Here is a 20199-nt window from a genome sequence, read left to right on the forward strand (position 1 = left end):
GCAGTGTTTCCGAAGCTCAGTGGAATCAGTAGGATCCGTTCTGTTTACTTGAGTAGGCTGTGAATTGCTTCTGGAACAAAGGATGTCAGGAAACAGTTTGGTTTGCCTCACAGCATGTGTAAATCCCATCATTCAGGTCCTACAAGCCTGGAGTCTCTGTTGGTTTTTAGTTCCAGTGAGTCCACTGAGAACAAAGTGACTATGTGGCTTTTTAACTCTCAGAGGAAGTTTATGAACTACATCAGAATGCCTAAAATCAAAGGCTTTTATTCTTTCAATGGTAACAAAGTTGGGGAGTTTTTTAGATTTTAAGATGTTGTCTACAAATGATTGCGGGCAAGCATTAAGCTCCCATTTAGAATATTTTAGTGTTTAAATCTTGTCAGTGGATTTCAGTAGATTCTCGCTGACATGTCACTGATGTGGTTTATTTTGTGTTGTATGAAAATTATTTCAAATCCTGTATCAAACAAAATTATATTGAAATGAAGCAAAATTCTAAAGGGAGAAATCAAGAAAGAAGGACATGTTTTCTAATTCCATGGTCTCATCTTCTGTCACCTAAAGGTTACTGATTTTAAGAATTTTCACAGAGAGTGCTTCATTTGTTTTGCATTTCCTTTAAATGTGATTTCCACTGCATTATAATGACTTTGGTTTTTCAGGAAATTCAGTAAAGCAAAATAGTATTAGTAGTCTAGACTCATGTAATTTTATGCATTAAACAATTTGATTTAAAAACATGTATTTTTCATTTGTAACCATCTCCCCTATTTATTTTATTTCTCTCTCCCCTTCATTTTTTTCTTTTCCATATGCTTTCATTAGCATCATGCCCAGGTAGGTACTGCATAGCATGAACACCTGTTGTCTCTATCTCCTCCTGTGGCACCTGTCTCTGTTCATCCACTTTGGAGGCCTGCTGTATGCAGAAAGCTGAGTTGGAGAACCAAAGGAATGGTGCTGCTGTTGGGAAACATTTTCAAGGTTGATTTATACAGTTTCCAGTGACACCAGGGTTTTTTCTCAGCTTCTGAAAGAACATATGTAAATACACACATGTAAACAAGAGATTTGTTCAACTGGACTAGAGCTTGTTAGGTCTCTGTCTAGGCTGGGAAGTGAGTGTGCACTGCAAGTCCCTCAGTCAAGCAGATTAGAAACTTGGGGATGCTGCTCCTACTTTCTCGATACCACCAGGGCCCTACTCAGGGCTTAGAGGTGGGTGATATGGGCCTGTGCACACAGGCAAGACACACTGTTATGTTCAGGAACTTTGCAGCATTCATGGGTTCCACAGTTCTGTCTCTGGGGCTGAGTGCTATTGGCCCCACAGCTCTTCAGACTTCAGATTTATCAACCACATTTGAGAAAAATCTCCATTTGGATGTTGGTCTTGTGTCTGATTTAGGTAAGCTTTTTGTATTTAGTAGAATTCTTGAATACTTATGACAGTAATAAACAGGAAATTCCATGTTTAGTCTGTAAGTGGACTGTCATTTCAATCAGTACCTTTATTCCTAAGTCTGAGCAGCACAGACCTTTTAACTCCTGGCTTGCTCTTCATTGAGCTGGTCCAGCGCTCCACTGTTAAATTGAGCGTAGCAGGAAATTTAAATTTGTAACTACCTGCAGACCTCAGTCATGTGTGCCTACCCTGTCTGCAGATAAAGCCCATCCCCTGATGTATTTATGAGAGCTTATGTATGGATACTACACAGTGAATAGCACTGGGCTACTTGTAGGGGTGGTAGTAGCAGTGAGGATGGACAGAATCACCCTGGGGATAACCAGCCAAATGCAGTTCAGACTTCCCTTCATTTGGTATCTATCCAGGACGTGGTGTTAGCTCAATAGCAGAACCTACAGCTTGGATGGTGACTCTCTCATGAGCATTGCATGGCTCAGCTGCGGGTGAGGTGTGCTGGAGGTGTCAAACATGGAAATGAACACGGGATAATGATGGCAAATGGGGTCTGCTACTGGGGCTCATTCTTCAACCAAAGAAAAAAAGTTCATTTTTGGTTTGCTTTTTTCTCAAGGCTTTCTGAAGGCTGATGGTCGTGTAATGCCTGCCTTCACTTCCAGTTTTGTACAATCCACCTGGAATGCTGCACAGGCTATTGGTATAAGCCAATGATCAATGGCATTGATTATTCTTCAATGTCATGTATTTCTAATAAAAATAAGATAAACATTTGTGTCTATAAATGGATTCAAAAAATACTGAGTGAATGTAGCTATTGTGAAAAAAGGCTGTGGTCTGAATCAGATGGTATTTGATAAGCACTTAAAGCATTTGAAACTCATGTCTGTAATGAATGCATGACTTTTATTGCTAACTGCTGAAAATGAATTATCCCTTAAAACTCTGTGTGCCTGGATAAACGGCCTATTGTTCTGATCCAGCATGTTAGTCATTATGAGCACTACTCACAGATGTGTAAGCCAGGAACACAGAACTGCTTCCTTCAGTGATGGGTATGATATTCCTCAAGGTCTACATCAACATCACAGAGTACACACACAAGAAGTGAAGGTGGATGATCTGTTTTTAAAAATCACTGTTGTCACACCTGAGCTAGTGAATATTGAAAGGACAAAACTCATGCTATTTGGTAGCAGAAACCCCATTTACCTGAATATGTCCTTCTGTGGTGTCTTACTTGTTGGTTTTTTTTTGCTTTTTGCTGGTGGATACTGCAGTTACATTCTGAGCCAATGCTTGGAAGCAGCTTATTTACTGCCTTGCACCTCTCATTGCTACAGCAACCAGTGCTCTGTAGAGCTGTGTGTGCTTACAGTGAGATCAGTGCTCACATTGGGGCTGTCTCCCTGCAGATGCTGTTGGCATTCAGAGGAAGATTCTGTTTTACACAGCAGCTTGCAGCTGGCCGCATTTCACCTTGCTGTGTGTACCTTCCAGGGGACAGTGTCAGGCTTACTTAGAGCTTGAGGGGAGAGGGTAGGTCCTAATGAAGCTTCAGAAAGAGCCTTTCCAGCTTTTCTTCAGGTGGTAGCATTCTGGTTTTCCATAGTGGTTTGCTTGTGTGATGCAGCAGAGAACTTCTCCAAAGAGCCTAACTTAATGGAAATGAATGCTCTTTATTAGAAGGAAACCATCATGCCACAAAGCCAAATCTGAAGTATTTGTGAGTATAAAATAAACTGCCATCTAGATTAATCTCTAGGTTCTGCATTTGGAAGCAAATTTGTGGCCCGTGGTCAGACAGGTGGCACTACACAGGCGTGTAAAGCTGTGTTTCCCCTGACTGTGCTCTGCTCCCCCTGGAAGCTGCATGGTGTTGCTAATAGCACGCTTTTCTCATTCTCCCACTCGATCTGTCATGACACCTTTGCAACATCCTGTGTGCTGCTGATGCATTGCTCTGGCATCCTACCAACCTCCCAGCCTGCGGTCCTTCAGTTCCGACAGGTCCCACACTCTGAGCCACGCCTCCTACCTGCGTGACAGCGCCATGATCGACGACACCGTGGTCATCCCCAGCCAGCAGGTGAGCAAACCTCTCAAACCCTCTTCTTGGTTGCATAGAAAAAAGGGAAAGGTTGCACTGCAAATTGTTCTGGTGAGACTGTGTCGTGTATGCTGCTTTGTTTGTTTGAGTACAAATCTCTCTATTTTCCAGGCGTATTTAATGGCATATTGTGCTGTGCAGTATTGAACTCTATTCCAACAAAAACCGGATAAGCTGTGTGAATATAGCACAGGGACTGTGTTCTTAATGTTCTCCATTTGAACTGATGTTTGAATGTTGCTAACAGCCGTCATGCTAAATATTCAGGGAATGTAATGAACTTATAGCCATTGTCGTAAAAGATACTGTCTTGAAACATGCTTGTAGTTAAAAAAAAAAAAAAGATATTTAGGAAATGCCTTCTTAGTTAAATCACAGCATTCATTTCACTGAAACCACTAACATAGGATTTTTTTAAGCAAATATAAAATGGTACACAAGTGTTTCTAATATCTTAGTGCTATTAGTACTCCTTTGTTTTTTAAAAAAATGTTTAAATGCTTTAGGCACTACTATGCAAAATACATCTTCTTTCTTCAGTCATTAATTGATTTCATTGTAGTAAAAAGGCGTTTTTATTTTGCTTCCCAAGGTAACAACTCTGGCCAAAGAAGCGGAAAGGAATTCATATCGCTTAAGCTGGGGCCCTGAAAACTTGGACAATGTGGCTCTTTCCTCCAGCCCTATTCACTCAGGGTGAGTCTATCAATTAGCATTACACTAGAAAGTGAGAAACAGAGTACCTGCAGTGACAGCAGCTTCAACTAATGCTTAACTAGGAGCTGTATTTTAATTCATTGCCTCCTGGAGCTGTCAATAAATTGTTACCATCTCTTAAGCTCTGACAACCAAGCAAGCCTGAATACCAAGACTATTCACTGAAATCAGTGCAAGTCACTGAGCCCTCAGTCAAGTTCAAGGGGAATGAATGTGATTAACGATACACACACACCAAGCATGTGTGTGCATTTTGTGGAGAAGTAAGTACAGTGCCTTTTGGAGTTAATTAAGACCGAGGGCTTAATCACTTCAGATGGGGAGTACTTACCATGCTGGTGGAGTAGTGGAGGTGCGCACCGGCTCCATTGTTTGCTGTCTAAATTACACAAATAGACAAGCAACCTAAACATCACGTGCTTTGCACGTATTTGACCGCTCTCTTCAGGTGTTCTCACAAACGACTCGTTAAGTATTTGCATTTAGGCAAACTCACTGTCATGGCATAAAGCAGGTTAAAATGCAGGCCCAGCCAAGTTCATATGTACAAACCTTATCCTGGCAGGCCTTGAAGTCTGTGACTGCATTTGTTTTAAATGCTCTTACTTACTGCATTTTAAAGTAATTTTAGTCGTCACACGGAATTCTACACTTCTGTCCTGCCATCAGATTGGATGGGGAATGTGCAAATGAATTCAGAAGAAACTGGAGTGATGAAAAAGCGTTCAATCTCTGTGGGCTCTGTACACAGCATGACTGGACAGCACAAGGGGAAGGATTATTTTCTTTAATCTCAAATGAGTTTGCCACTATCTTACAGTCTGTGTGTCCTGTTTGGAATGACAGGCAGTCCTGATCTAGAGGAGGAACAATATTCCCAAATTGGCTCATGTGACATAGATGAGAAGTTTGTTTGTTAGCTGATTGTAGGATAGTTGATTGTGACCAGTGCTGTTTGGATTTGCTTCTCATGAGCTCCAAAACGAACAAAGGAAATGAAAATACTTAATATGTGAAGTATGTATGTGTTTACATATATGCTGGTATGAAAGCTTTAAAATTGCTTTGGTGCTTTATTCTAAACCCTCAATAGTTTACAGATTTTTTCCAAAGGATGTATTAGTTTTCTCTTTCACAAAGGTAGGTCTTTCCTGTGATTGCAGAGGATGAACTAAATACTTCCTAGAAGGGCAGCATTTATTTCTTGGACGTGCAGTCATTTTGTGGTTTTCTTTTAAAAAAAATGAGTAATATTCCCATCTTTTGGGATGACCAGGATGCTTGTGGTAGTGATAAAATACCTGATTTTAATAGGAGCAATACTCTCTGTGGCCTTCTATGAAACAGTGACTTCTAACGCAATACAAATTACATTCTTCTTTCTATATATGCACGCTAACCTGACACTAAAGATTGTAATAAAGAAACCTTTAATTACAATGCCTCGGCCTTTGAAAAAGACTGTACAACACTTCATTTTTATCTTGTTTGGATTGGTCTGAGTCATTAAGTTACCCTAAACTTGTTGGGATGCATCTGTTTTCTTAGAAAAGTATGTTGACTACTTGAGTTTTGCTTGTAAGACCTTATTTTAAAAGTGAAACAGTGGTAGAAGTTCATGATTGTTGCACTCTATTGGAACAGCAAATGTATTTGTGATTCATAGCCCTGTTGTCACCCACACTCCCCTCCACATGCAGACACACACTGTTAGTGGGTTCTTACGAAGTAGCAGCACTGCTGACATTTAAGGGGCATGCAGTGAAGTAGTATTTACCTGTCCTGAAAGAAAACTCTTAAAATTTTCAAAAAAATCATAGATAGATGTTTTTAGTGGCCCTGTGCAAGGGTGTGGCCTTGGTTTTGCCCAAGACAGTGAAAATGTATTGAATTCAGATGGTGCTGTTGTCAAATAACACATCAGCAAAGTATTGGACAGTAATTTATTTGTTCCAAATGTAGTAAGTTTGTATTCTGTACAATCTGAGGAGAGAAATGACACTTCTCTCCCTGCACCACTCTAGTGGAGAGCCCCAAATTGCTGTAGGGTTCTTACTGATCTCCCATTGTAGGGAAGTGTTTCTGTGGATCACAGTGTAACACCCCCAGGCAAAAGGATAAATTCATAGAGAACTGTTCTCTCAGTGTGGACCTTCACAGGCACATATTTCAGCCTTCGTATAACTGACCAAAACTTCTTCCATGTCTGAAATTGCAGAAGGGAAAATGTTTTAACCATCCATCTAAAATTTAAGTATAACTGTTCCTTCAATATGCTGATAATTTCATCAGGAAGGAAGAAAAAGTAAGTTCTTTGGTCAGAGTCTTTGGCAACCATTTTGAAACCGCAACAATATTTCTCTCCTAAGAGGTAACACACTTGTGAGGCTCAAAATCTCAACATAAAGGTTTCCCGGTCATTTTACATAGCTGAAAGTTTCCAAATAGTTTCCTACTTTGGCTGAAGAAAAAAGAACGAATTCCTGCACGTAAACTCCCTTTCAGCAGATCAGATTTGCTTCTCCTGATAAAAATTCTTGATCTGACATATTGAGCAAAGTTAAGGATCTCTGAGTATGCCAAAAAGTTTGGGTGCTAAATATCCAATAAGATAGAGTTTTATGACTCTGCTTGGTAGTATTAGGGGATATCATGTATAATTTCCTGCTGAAATGTGAGAAATAGAACTACTGCCTACATAAATGCAAATGGGTTTCCCAGCTTTAGTCTCACACCACACAATATCCTATTGTGGAAGAACATGTGTATTTTTATTAGGTTCAAAGGCAAAAAAAAAAATCACTGAACTGAAAGATTTGCAGCATTTAGACATTGCTTGGCATGTCCCATAAGAGTATGCATGAATGGTGAAGATAAGGGTGACAGTAAGATTTTTAAAGTATTAATGGTGTGCAAAACTGTGTTGTTCTTGTACCTGTGTTCTGGTGATACAGTGAAATTAGTTGTATAGATTGTATGTCTAAGAAATTTCCTGATAGCTGTGTAGAGGCACTGTAGTTAAGAGAGCAAATCTGACATGTTGTCGGGATCACGGCGCTGTGAGGAAGGCGCTTTGGGTCCGTGCTTTGATATTAACCTGATTTTTGTTATTCTAGAGCAGATACGCAGCAGCTCTGCAGGCTTTCCAACTCTGACTCAGAGTAAAACTCCTGTTTGATGAAAGATCCTGATTTCTTTCATAAAATTTGCTGAAGAAGTCCCTATTTGACTAACGGATGGTCAAAGTGTATCACTATTTGTATCTTGAAATAAATTAAACAGTTGGGATATTATTAGTGATTTTAACTTGCTGGAAGTTGTTGTTTCCATCAATGAAAAGATGAGGGATTGGGCAGCTTGTACTGTGACAAATAATGTGAATTATCGTTCTTAGCTGCATGTCTGCAAAAAAGGAGGCTGGATCCTTGCTAACAAGGTAAACAAAATATATTTGAAGTGTTGTATTTTGAATCCGTAATATTTTTTTTCCCCACTGTGAGACTGATTTCCTGGAAATCGTTATGGAAACAGGACCTGGCAGCGACCAGCTGATAGTCATTTCTTAAATCTGAAAGTCTAAATGATTTCAAATTATGCTGTAGCTTTACGACCTTCGTTTGGAAAGTTACAATAAGGAAAAACAGTGTTTAATTAATAACAAAGCATGTTAATGGAAGAAAATGGCAATGGAGATCGATATAATAAAAAGGGATATTGGAAAACTAATTGTCCATGTGACACTAAGTGATTAATAAGAGCCTAAACAGGTCAAAATGAGAGTTTGAAATTTGTCATTTTGTAGAACAAAAGGAGGACAAGAAACATGCTGAAATGGAAGGAAGTGGAAGACAATGTATTGATAGAGGATTTTAAGAAAAGAAAAACATGATTTATTGTGCTATCAGGAAGGCTGGCTGCAATTACCTTAGGTTCCTTGCCCTTTGATATCCCATGGTCCATATTTTAGATGTGGATATCTAAACCAAGCAGCATTTCGCCGTGTCTGCTTCTGAAAGTTTTACTCAGAATCCAGTTGTGCATTTTAGATGTCTGGCTTCCAGTGTGAGAATGTCCATAGAGAAACCTGATCCCTCCAGTTTTACTACTGTACTGGTAGTGACCACTTGGAACTGATGTTTATCTAGGCTTATTTTCCATACTCACTTCTACTTTCCCACATGTGATGAGTATGCATATATATGTATATGTTCATGTGTTTGGTTTAGAAATCTGTTTCATTTTTCCAGTATTTCAGTATTTCATTTAACTCATTCTTTTTTTTCCCCTTTCTTTTCCTTTTTGATGTTAAACCATCTATTCTATTACAGATGCTCTTCTCCATGTCTTGATCTTGACAACAGCAGGTGAACTTCTGCATAATTTCTTTCTTTAATACATTGCACTTCTCACCCACCCTATTTATCCTCCCCTCTTACCTCACTTGAGGATGCTTTAGTGTTTTGATAGTGCACATTAGCCAAGAGAAAAAAAAAAAGTCTAACAAGTAGTAATAGTTACATATGGCACTACTTTTCTCCTATAGTAAGTGTCCACTTTCTCCCATCTGCTCTGTCATCTACAACAAAACAATTCTGGAGACTTAATAAGCCTACTGCTAAAAGTCTTAACAAAGCTCTTTATACCATCCTAGATTGTTTTAACCATTGATGTATTCACCAGTACCTTTTCTTTGTTGGTGGCATGGTTTAATATTAATATTTAAAGATGTAATTCCCCCCCCAGTAATTCAACACAAACCACTGTAATTGTTCTACTACTTAATTGGGCCTTTTATCTCACTTGTCTGTATAAAGAATATTGCAGAGCCACTAAAAGCCACATTGTCCAAAATGCGCCACCATGTATGAACTAGTAGAATAACAGCCCAGACTTAGGATGTCTTATTTTTCATGCCACCCATATTTTTTGTGTGACAGTCGATCAGTGCTTGAACCACTGGCACAGAACACCTGAAGCTGAACCTTCCCAAAGGAGTTTATCTTCCCTTGGCAAACTGAGTGTTAACTGGCACAGTACCTCTTCACTTCCTTTGGCCTAACCCTAGAAAGGTGAAAATCACCTTAAATATTAAGGTCTGCAAAATTATAAAGTGGCTAATTAAACCCCTAAACTACATAGCCATATTTTTAGGCCATGTCACTGAATTTCTCAGCAGCTGACTGATGCAGGGAGGAGAATGTTATCAGGAGTTAATATTGTAGTGGTTAGGATCATGTTTTTTGTCCTCCTGGAATGTGAATTTTGCCTTGTTTCTGGATGGCATAGTTGGAGCCTGCTGGAAAGTACTCTGGGGTAGTTGAATGACTTTGCTGTTGATTTCAGTGGGAGCTGGATCAGGGCCTTTTTTCTGAGTTTCAGCCTCTCTGGTTTCCTTCTCCCACTGAACACTTTCCAATGGCTGAAGCACCCTGGTTGTTTGTTTCTGCTTCTCACACTGCGACTAACACTGAATGCTGCTATCTCCTTGTTTCCCAGTTTCTTTTATAAATTGACATACTGTGTGCTGAGAAGTTTTTGACTGTGTCTACACTGGGTGTGCTCTGGTTGGAGCTGTGTTCCCTGCTACCCGCCGAGCGCATGTGTGCCTGCCCAGCTGTTTGGGAAGAGCAACCATACCCAAGCCTGACGTATGGAAGTGGTGGTGGAGACTTTGCCTTTTTTGGTTCCAGGAACTGTTGCCTGTCCTAGAAAGCTCCCTTAGCTGCTGGGTTTGCATGGCTCTCGCAGTGACTCTGCAGAATGAGTGCCCCCACGCTTGTGGTCACAGCCCCCTGAAACTGTGCCTCTGCAAAGCTCTTGACACAACAGGGACTCGTCACAAAGCACACAACAAGCGGGTTCCTTCACCCCCTTCAGCACTGACATGTCCAGTTTCCAGTGTCTTTGTTCATCCTCTGCTGTTACCTTTCACGTGAGGATATGTACAGAATAAACCCAAGTTAATTCTATATGAATAAAATTAGCAAAGGTAATAACTGAGGCTCAGATCTAAAGTACAAATACTTCATGAAAATACACCCCAACTTTTTGCCTCTTCTATCCAGTGCATATATTTTGTCTGTGTTTTGATCACGTAGAAACACCGAGAGCTGTTTGCTGTGCTCTCTGTAGAAGGCGCGGAAACAGCCTGAAGGATTGAGAGGCCTTTTGTGTGTGTACTCAACCACAAGGCCACTCCAGCCAGTATTATTTGATATACTTTTCATATGGCAAGCTTGTAGTTCTTAATTGCTCTGAAATTGAAGAGAATGAAATGGCCTCTCTAATTTATGAGTAAGGTTGCTAAATTGAGAGAGAATTGATGATGCTTGAGCTGACTGCTGTGTGTTTAACAGAAGCACATATAGACTCCCCTGCAGTCTGTAACTGATTCCTATAAAATAACTGGGTTTGTACTTCATTTTTTCTTTAGAAAAATAATCCTGATTTCCCCTTCATTCTCTTTAAAAGAGAGAAGGCAATGATTTCCCCAAACCTGATTTGTTTCACCAATTTGTCTGTTATGTTTTACTACCACCTTGCCAAAGCTCAGGAAATCTCAGTATTGATCCAATTTGCAAGACTGCCAGGGTCACAAGTTTGTGTTGTGCTTCATTTCTAACAGAATCTTTAAATCTGGAAATGAAACTTACTCAAAGGCTGTCTTAGTACTGAGAAAGATGCAGCTTTAACCTGTAATCTGCTTTGACTTTGAATCATCACTTAATTTAAATTTAAGTTCCTTTAGTCCCTTTTATTATTGGGGTTTTTCTTTCTTTTTTTTCTCCTCTTGAACTCTTCTTTACTATTTGTGTTTCTCTTCAATGATCCCTCTCCCCTTGATTCTCTGTACATAGATGGCTGATAGTGCTGTGGTAGTGCTCCATGCAGCTGGAAGGTGGAGTAAGCTCTGAGTTTGCTGCTTAGCTTCAGGGAGTATATGGGATGTTAGGGTTATTCCTATGATAGTGTTATGTGCTATTTTCTTTTTTACCATGGGAATTTAGCATGATAAGGTATCACTTCCCAGAGTGATGGCTTCATCTGCCATTTATTCCTGCTGGTGTTGTTTGTTGAGTGCAATCTCTTCCTATCTCAGTCTTGTCACTTAACAACACTTGGTAACAGAGGTGGAAGAGGAAAAATAATGTATGTATGTGTGGGCAACAAAATAATTAGTTTGAATTTCACATTTACTTTATATTAGTCATACAAGTTTTTCACTTTCCTAAATGCACATTTGAGAAAGCATCTTTTATGTCATGCATTAGTTTTGTATGAATTATTTGTATATTGATAGACACGCCTTCAAAAGGGAAAAGCTTTTCTGGTCCTGGAACAGCAATGGCACCATTCAGATGCCCTATTATGTAGCAAATAGGCAGAAAAAGAGGCTGCTGTGATTCAGAAAATGCTTTCTTATGAATTAAGTGCTTCACTCTCTTGGACAGCCAAAATTACGTGAAACGTGCTGATTTTTTTAAAAAAAAAGGATGAAAAATTGGATTAAATAAGTGGATGAAAAAATGAATGTAGCAGAAAGGTGGGAAATGAACAGGGTGGTACGGTGGAAAAGGATGCATTTTTACACACTGTGTCTGCAAACCCTGTGTCAGTGTTCTGTCCTTCCAGGATTATGCCACAGGTCTAGAGTTGAGAAATTTTCCCCTTCAGTTTCTTCCCTTTGCACTATATTCATGCTAGGTCTCAAAAATCTCTTTTCCAGCAATTCCATAGTATTCCATACCTGGGTTTGGGAACTGGCTCCTCTATAGTTCATGAGATAATTGTCACTAATCTTTCTGTGCTGTCTGAATAACTACCTTAGATCTTCTTTATGATAGAAACAGCTGTGTTTTTACAGCGAATAATAATAATATTATCCTGCTGGTTTTATCCTAGCACTGTTATCTTTGTGTCCACTTCCCAATGAGACTTACCTTTGCCTGTTTTTCCACTCCTTAGAGCCATTGTTGGTTCCAGTGAGAGGTGACTGAAGTGAGATAGACTTTGTGATAGATTTACTGACCCAGCAGACACATTGAATAAACTCAAAGAAGTGAAAGAAGGAGTCACAACCATACTAAAAAAAGAACCCAGAAGGGTCAGAAGGGAAATTGCTCGGTTTGGATCCTCGCCTTTGGCGTGTCTGTGTTCTTCTATCTGTGAAGAGCGGGTTTGGCATTGGCTGACACACATAGGGAGATAACCCAAGGAGAACATGGGACAGCAGGTGACCCACTAGTAATTTTTTAGCGATGGACAGCAAAAGAAGGTGATCCTCTTGTTAAAGCATACAGTCCTGAGTATCATGTCAATAATGAAAACAACTGAACCCTAAATATTGTGTTCATGACAGCTTGCACAAGGAAAAATGTGAATGCTGCTTTAATTCAGTCAGAGCTCTCATTAGCTTCTGGTAGTTGTGGGGGCGTGTTTGTGTTGCTCTTAGCAGTAGCTTTAAAATGAGAAACTCTTCCTCCAGCAGTGTCACTGGCTGCCGCAAACACACCCATTGTACTGGAGACTTGGACACGTTCTCTGAAACATCACACAGAACCACTTTGATAACACTACTTCATGCACTTCAGGGGCAATTGCAGTGCAAGCCAAAAGCATTAGTACAACAATTGAGCATTTAGTGTCTCTTAAGCTCTTCTTTCATCTGTGCTCTAACATGTACAAAGAATGTATTTTGTGAAGGAAGCTCCCATTTTTCTCAACAAATCCCCAGACAATCAAAGCTGTAAAATGTTTTCATTTTCTTTTTTTCCCCCTTGTTAAAATCACAGAATCACCAACCTCTAAGGAATGAGCTAATGGTTGTACTACCCAGAGTTTTACCCTAAGCAAAGCCTAGAGGTATCTGAATGGCAGTAGACTAGGAGCCTGCATGTGTGAGACAGACTGGCATCCGTGGTGCATGGTGTGCTTCCGACTGGCGCTTGTGGCTCCTTCCCATCGTCCATCTCTGACCTGCACGGTGTGTCGAGTGTTGTGTTTTTACAGCATGTGGAATTCTTGTAGCTGTGTGGACAATGAATGGATGCAATGTTTGTTGCACAGAACGGTCAAGGGGGCAGTGGAAAAATCCCTGTATTTATTACTCCTGTTATAAGGGCTGTTCTCTATTGCAGGTCCCTTCAGTAGCATTTCTGCGACTCCCCATTGTGCTGGTTCTATTTTAGTGCCTAGAAGTAGGCCTGACACCGTTCTGTCTCATCTACTCTTACTTTCACTTCCAGCAACCTGACATTCCCATCCCACATCAGGCATGATCCTGTGATAAACCAGAAAAAAAAAAATTTGAAATAGTTCTACACCTTTCTCAAGAATGTCCCCAATCTTTCAAAATCTACCTGTTGGTTATATGTGGAACTACAAAAAATTCAGCACAATAGAAATTCCAAACGAAATGTTTTTCTCCCTTTTAAAGAAAAAGTAATCAATGATTTACCTTGTGCTAGAAGCAGGTTCTCTGTAGATGGCTTTCTGCATCTCTTAAGTTTTCCAGTGGGACATTGTATTGCTGTGCAAGGTAACACAGAAAACCCCTAATCCATAAGTAAAACCTTTATATAGTGACTTTAGCTCTTCTCATTTGACCAGACCCCCAAATTTGTCTTCAAACCATAATGACATGCTGGGGTTTTTTATATAAATAGGTGGTAACCCCACTGATGGAGTGTGAATTGTACTCATGCATTCCAGAATGAAATTTGATTTTTTTTAATATCCAAACCCATTTTTCTAAGAAATTACATTTTATCAAATAACTAGAAAATTATATTGAGAATCTAAAAATACTCAAAAAATCCCTGAGCCATCCAATCAGAATTGGCTTTATATTTTTGAATCATAAGTAATTTTCTTCAATAAGATGTATTTGCTTGTGAAATATTTAAAGAGTGCCAACTTAAAATACAGCTGCTTGCAGGTCCAGAGTAGCGATAATTGCACTTTGGAATAGGTACATGTGTTCACATTGATTAGTGTCTGCTGGTATTCTACCAGCAGCAGCACTGTGAAATAAGACTTTCTGTGAAGAACTCTTAGGTAGCAGTTGCCAGTTTAATTATTAATGAACTCAGCATGATTTGGTGCTTCACATGTGAGAAAGGCTTTTTCTCATTGTACCTCTTGAGCAAGAGCTCTATTTACATACGTTGTTTGGCACGTATGTGGAACATAACCAAGGGAATTGGTGATGTGCTCTGGATCTCACTGTCTGCCCTGATTTTGCAGCTTCCTGGTGAGTTTCATGGTGGACGCTCGTGGCGGCGCCATGCGGGGCTGCCGGCACAACGGGCTGCGCATCATCATCCCCCCGCGCAAGTGCACGGCGCCGACGCGCGTGACGTGCCGGCTGGTGAAGCGCCACAGGCTGGCCACCATGCCGCCCATGGTGGAGGGAGAAGGGCTGGCCAGCCGCCTCATCGAAGTGGGACCCTCTGGGGCTCAGTTCCTTGGGTAAGGGGGGCCGCGTGGCCCGAAGGGAAACCTTCAGCCTTTTTTTGTGTTTGCGTTGCACTGAAATGGTTCCTTTGGCAAACTTGAACTGAGAAAGGTCTCTGTAGCTTGTGGTAACAAACAGAGCAGTCGGGTGAAATGCTTTTACATCTTCTTGTTCAAAATGGGTATTTGAACCACCAGCACTATGGTTCATGTGCTTCCTTGGATGTAATTATTGCTCAGCATTGTGATACTACAGTGGGAAAAGACTTTTGCATCCAGAAAAGGCAGATCATACTATATTAAAAAAATTAATAGCACTAGGCTGATCTAAACCCCAAATGTGAAGCCTGCTGCATGCACAACGCAAGGTACAGGAGCTTATTTTAGAGTCTTGTGGTGTGGTATCGGTAATTTGGACTATCAGGGAAACACAGTGCCATTGATTTTTCTGGGGTTGAAATTGCTAAATTAAGCGGTAGGACAACTCTGGAATTTTTTGGCCATTTCTTTCTTCCTATGATGCAAACCCCATAGAAAGATCAGATTTGTGTCTGCTGCTGAGCTCATTTTAGCAATTTTCAGCTGAAAGCAGCAGTTTTCTGCACTTCTGAAAATTTGTTTTATCAACTATTCTTCCTATCTCCTGTGACATCTGAAAGTGGATGATTGAAGGAACCCCTTCTAATGCAGTAAATAACTTCATTCAGAAACTGTAAAAAAAGTGACTGTAATCAGCAATAGTTTAAATCCTTTTGGAAGCAACTCAGTTGCTTTAAAATCCTGTTTTAACAGGCAGTCATCAGAGCCACCATCTTTGTTAGTGCTGCCACTTACTCTTTTCACATCTTGGTCATTTCTAAAAAGAAGGAGAAAGAAATCTAAAGAGCAGAAGAAATACTGTGCTGTCACATTCAGTCTTTGTCACACAAATGGATTTTAAGTATGTCTCCCATTCTTTTTTAATGGTTTTCTTATCTGATGAGAGTGTCTCCCCTGCGAGACAAGCATACAGTGTATTTTACTCATTCTCAGATCTTTGTGCCCTTCCTGCAAGCGTTTTCCAAGGTGTTCTGCTGGCAGTGAGATCAGAAAATGACTGTACTGTTTGCAGAAGTGCATTCTCATGTCCAGATCCTGCTCCCATTGAGTACACGGCCAAAACCTCCATAAGAAAGAAAAGATCCTAAATGAAAAAAACTCATTTTCTGATTTGGGTCACCAAATTGTCTTGGCTAGGACGGAACCTTATTCAGTGTACAGCCTAATTCCACTCTGTGGACCAGACAGTGGCACTGGCGTTCTGGCACAAAAAATACATAAAGTTTATTTATGTTCTTTCTTTCACTGCTGCTTTGGATGTACTCAGTAAACTTCATCTGCCTACGGCTCCTCCCCCACTTAATGAGGGAGAAAGCTTGGTCAGCCGAATCCTTCAGCTGGGGCCTCCTGGGACCAAATTCCTTGGGTAGGAGAGACTTGAAACAAATTGATGGATGCTGACCTCCCCATTCTTCTCCTCCTTCTGCAATATGATTTTTTTATGTCATTATGCCCATGATATTGTCCCTTTCTATCATTTGAAATTTTGTACACTTAACCCTTAGTGGACCATTTTCCAACCTTTGTGGTTTGTGGTTTTGTTTTGGTGGTATGTTTGTATCTTTTTCTTCAAGTACTGTGGCCTTCATTTTTGTTTTGGCATGAAATCTTCCTAGTTCTGTGCTTGATGTCTGTAGCAAAGCAACCTGGATTGGGACACGAAAAAAAAGAATCTACTGTAAATTTTAAACTGTTTTTTTTGTATCAAGGACCGATCAATCAATAGGTTGTATGTTGGATTCCACCAGTGTGATAGAACACATGGCATTTACTACGTACCATGGTAACCTGTGTGAGTCCTCTAATTAGAGAAGTGTATCTACAAATATCTTTATATCTTCTCTCTTATTTCTAAGAGTATGTATGTATATGTATATCTCAATACAGATATATTATATGTACACATATGTGTTGTATATGTGTGCATATATATATGGGCACATATGCTGATGCAGATGTTGACTTGCAAGGCAACAAGGCAAATTCTTATCTCTTATACTGCAGTAGAAACCCAGACAAGCTCCTCAGACTTCATGTATCTCTCCCAGGGTGTAAATCAGGAATAAATTCATTGGCATATATAGAATTACAAAGAAGTGAAATTGGCACAGGACACAATTGCCTTCAGATTGCAATGAAATTATTCCGATTTGCACTAGTATAAGTGAGATCAGAATTTGTCCCACTATTCCTATACATTACAGTAGATTCTCTTTGAAATGAAGTTGCACAGGTTAACCCAGACAGTAGTGACAACTAAAATGAGCATGAGTTTTTGATGGATTTGCAAAAGCAATCACCAAATTTCCAGATAAGCACTATTATCTTACCAAATCTCATTCACACTGTGGAAAGAGGTGAATGCACTTTTTCATCTGTCCTTCAGCACTTACTGGGTCCCTGTAAAAATCTAGTCTGTGTTAGTGGCCTACTAGTTTAGGATTATGCCAAAGTATTCCAGCCAAATAGGTAGAATTCCAGGTGACTTTGTGGCAGACTGAATAGAGTTGCTGTTAATCCTGTTTCTTCCTCTCTCCTGTGTGCATTTAATGCGCTGTGTTGCTGTGCCAGGCCTGTGATTGTGGAGATTCCCCATTTTGCTGCCCTGCGTGGCAAGGAGAGAGAGCTGGTGATCCTGCGCAGCGAGAACGGGGACAGCTGGAAGGAGCATTTCTGTGAATACACTGAGGATGAACTGAACGAAATCCTGAATGGGATGGATGAAGGTATCCAGTGGCACTTGGTTTCTTAGCCTGCTCCTGTGTTACTTCTGTACCTGGGGGTAGCAGCTTTTACCATGGTGCTCAGTTCCCTTGCACGGGCTGCATGTCTCTGTTTGTGAAGCTGAGAATAGACACCAGACTTGTGTTTTCTCCCGTTCCTCCTTGTAGTGTTAAACGAAAAGCTTCCATAGCAAACATCCTTCCAAAACAAGGCAATTACCATACTGATCCTTTTGGAGCAGCTCCGTGTGTGGGAGGAAATGTCAGTCATGGCTACTCTTTGTTTCTGAGAGAACAGAACAGCCTCGTGCTGTCTGGGAGCTGTGGAAGTTGTTACTAATTTGGGTTTTTTTCAAAAAACCTCACAAATGCCAAAGCAAACAAGCCAACTCACAGCATTAAGGCTGAACTCATATTTTGGTACTGTTTCGAAGTTTAGTTTCGTTGATGCTAGTTCAGGACATTGTAAATATGGGAGGTAGAAGGGGCTGAAACCAATCCCTTTGCTTGTTTGGCTGCTGATTTTGGAGGTTTTGTCAATGTGTTCTGTTTGCTGCCTGAAGCTCCCTTCAGTTTGTGGCTCTGTCTGTCATCTGTCCTTTCTTGATTGCTCTAGTTTAGCTGAACACGGGGTGTGTTTCTCTTTCCCGTTACTTCTAGACAAAATACTCTGTGTAAGTTGCACCAAACTTACAAACTTAAGTTGAGTGCATTTTGAAGGTTTCTCCGAGACTCTCTGGTCTTCTGACCATTCCCTCTTTTGCACTCAGTACTTGATACTCCAGAGGAGCTTGAGAAGAAGCGCATCTGCCGCATCATCACCCGGGATTTCCCTCAGTACTTTGCAGTGGTGTCCCGGATCAAACAGGACAGCAACCTCATCGGGCCCGAGGGAGGGGTGCTGAGCAGCACTGTGGTCCCACAGGTGCAGGCAGTCTTCCCAGAAGGGGCTCTCACCAAGCGAATTCGTGTTGGCCTCCAGGTACAGTGAAGCATTCACAAAGTTTAACTTGGTTTTATTTTTGGTGAAAAATCACCTTTTTTGAATGGAGACCCAGCATATTCAGCTTATCGTGTTCTATGTTGTCTACAATGCTTTTAGTAAAAATAATAAAAGGGAAAAAAAAAAATCCATGCAAAAGTCAAAGCAAGAGGTAAAGCTTTGGATTTTCTGGTTAGTTCAGAGCCTTGTCTATTAACTGTCTGTATGATTTTGGGAAGCAATTTTGGTAATGATGCTGATATTAGTGTAGGTCATAGAATTTCCTAAATACTTCTTATGAAAGACATCATACAAGTACAAAGTGCTGCAATAATTAAATGTGCTGCTATTATTAAATGTACAGATTTTCAGTGTGAAGCAACCACCGTAACAATTCACTCCTCAGAGACAGAGAAGTCTTTCCCCTGTCTCCATCCTGTCCTCCTGCTGCATGCATCCGTAATTTACCTTGTCCAGGAGACTGTGCTTGTTGAAATGTCCTGGGAGTAGCTGAACAGCACAGTAAAACAGCCAGAGTTTGTTCTCAGGGGAAAAAGTGACTAATGGTTAAGTGAAATTAAATTAATGCTGTAAAAACCTGATAAGCAGCAAGAAAGGGGATAGGAAGAGGAGGCAGGCATGGGAAAGGTAAAAAAGTGAGGTCTCCCCTTCTCACTGGCAGTCAGTTCTTCTATCTGCAGATTTTCATGGAAAATTGTGCCATTTGAAAAGTTAAGGGGTTTGTGGGCAATATACAGACCCAGTTCTTTACCCACCATTAGACTGTTTTCAGTAACTGCGCTGTTGTTTCCTGTTGTTTTGGAAAGGCTCAACCTATGCACACTGAACTTACAAAGAAGATTTTGGGCAACAAGGCTACCTTCAGCCCCATCGTCACACTGGAGCCCAGGAGAAGGAAATTCCATAAGCCCATCACAATGACGATTCCCGTGCCCAAGGCCTCCAGCGATGGGCTCATGAATGGCTATGGAGGCGACACACCCACTCTAAGGTTACTATGCAGCATAACAGGTAGGCTGCCAGTCCTGGAGCTCTCCATGTGCTTCCTGAAACTGTCAGTCCCTGGGGGCTGGAAATGCTGAACTGATTACACCCAGGGGAAGCTGGGTGGAAATCTGACTGGGGCGAGAAGCTGTGAAAAATAAACTACTTTCCAAACAATTCCTTTGTAGCATAAACAACATTTGTTGTTTGCACTAACGAGAGATGTGTAATATAATCACAGACTTCGGGCTTGGTGTTTTTTTTTGCTTTTTCCTTACAGTTTGTTTCTTGGGAACCAACATACCTCTGCCTGGCAGAGTAAGGGTAGTACAGACTTAATGTCGCAGGATGCTTGGGAGGAAAATACTGGAGTTAAACACTTTACTTGCTATGATTCCAATGTGTTTAGCATCAGTCTCCCTTAAGAGACAGAAATGAGCTGCAAGCATTTAATTTAATTAATTAATTTCATCCTGTGCTACAGAGCTCGTTACTTAAAAATCATCTGGGGACTTGGTCTTTTCAGGGCAAGCCCATCCAGTCCTACTAGCATTAGTGGTGTAATACGGACCCAAGGAGGGGCATATCTGGAGTTATTACTGGTTTCATGGTAATTAAAAGCTGTAAAATATTTCTTAGAAGCCAAAAGTTGCTGACTTGCTTGGTTTTGATTTTATTTTTA

General features: G+C 40.6%; 1 protein-coding gene across 1 annotated transcript in view; it reads left to right on the forward strand.

Annotated features, from left to right (window-relative positions):
- ANK2 (ankyrin 2) overlaps positions 1–20199 on the forward strand; it is a 139328-nt gene that overhangs the window by 77359 nt on the left and 41770 nt on the right. The window contains 8 exon segments of the mRNA XM_039551201.1: positions 3413–3515; positions 4129–4232; positions 8582–8617; positions 14499–14723; positions 16075–16173; positions 17379–17533; positions 18301–18512; positions 19340–19544. Coding sequence (XP_039407135.1) covers positions 3413–3515; positions 4129–4232; positions 8582–8617; positions 14499–14723; positions 16075–16173; positions 17379–17533; positions 18301–18512; positions 19340–19544 — 1139 coding nt within the window.

Source organism: Corvus cornix, chromosome 4, assembly GCF_000738735.6.
Source record: "Corvus cornix cornix isolate S_Up_H32 chromosome 4, ASM73873v5, whole genome shotgun sequence".
NCBI classification, from domain to species: domain Eukaryota; kingdom Metazoa; phylum Chordata; class Aves; order Passeriformes; family Corvidae; genus Corvus; species Corvus cornix.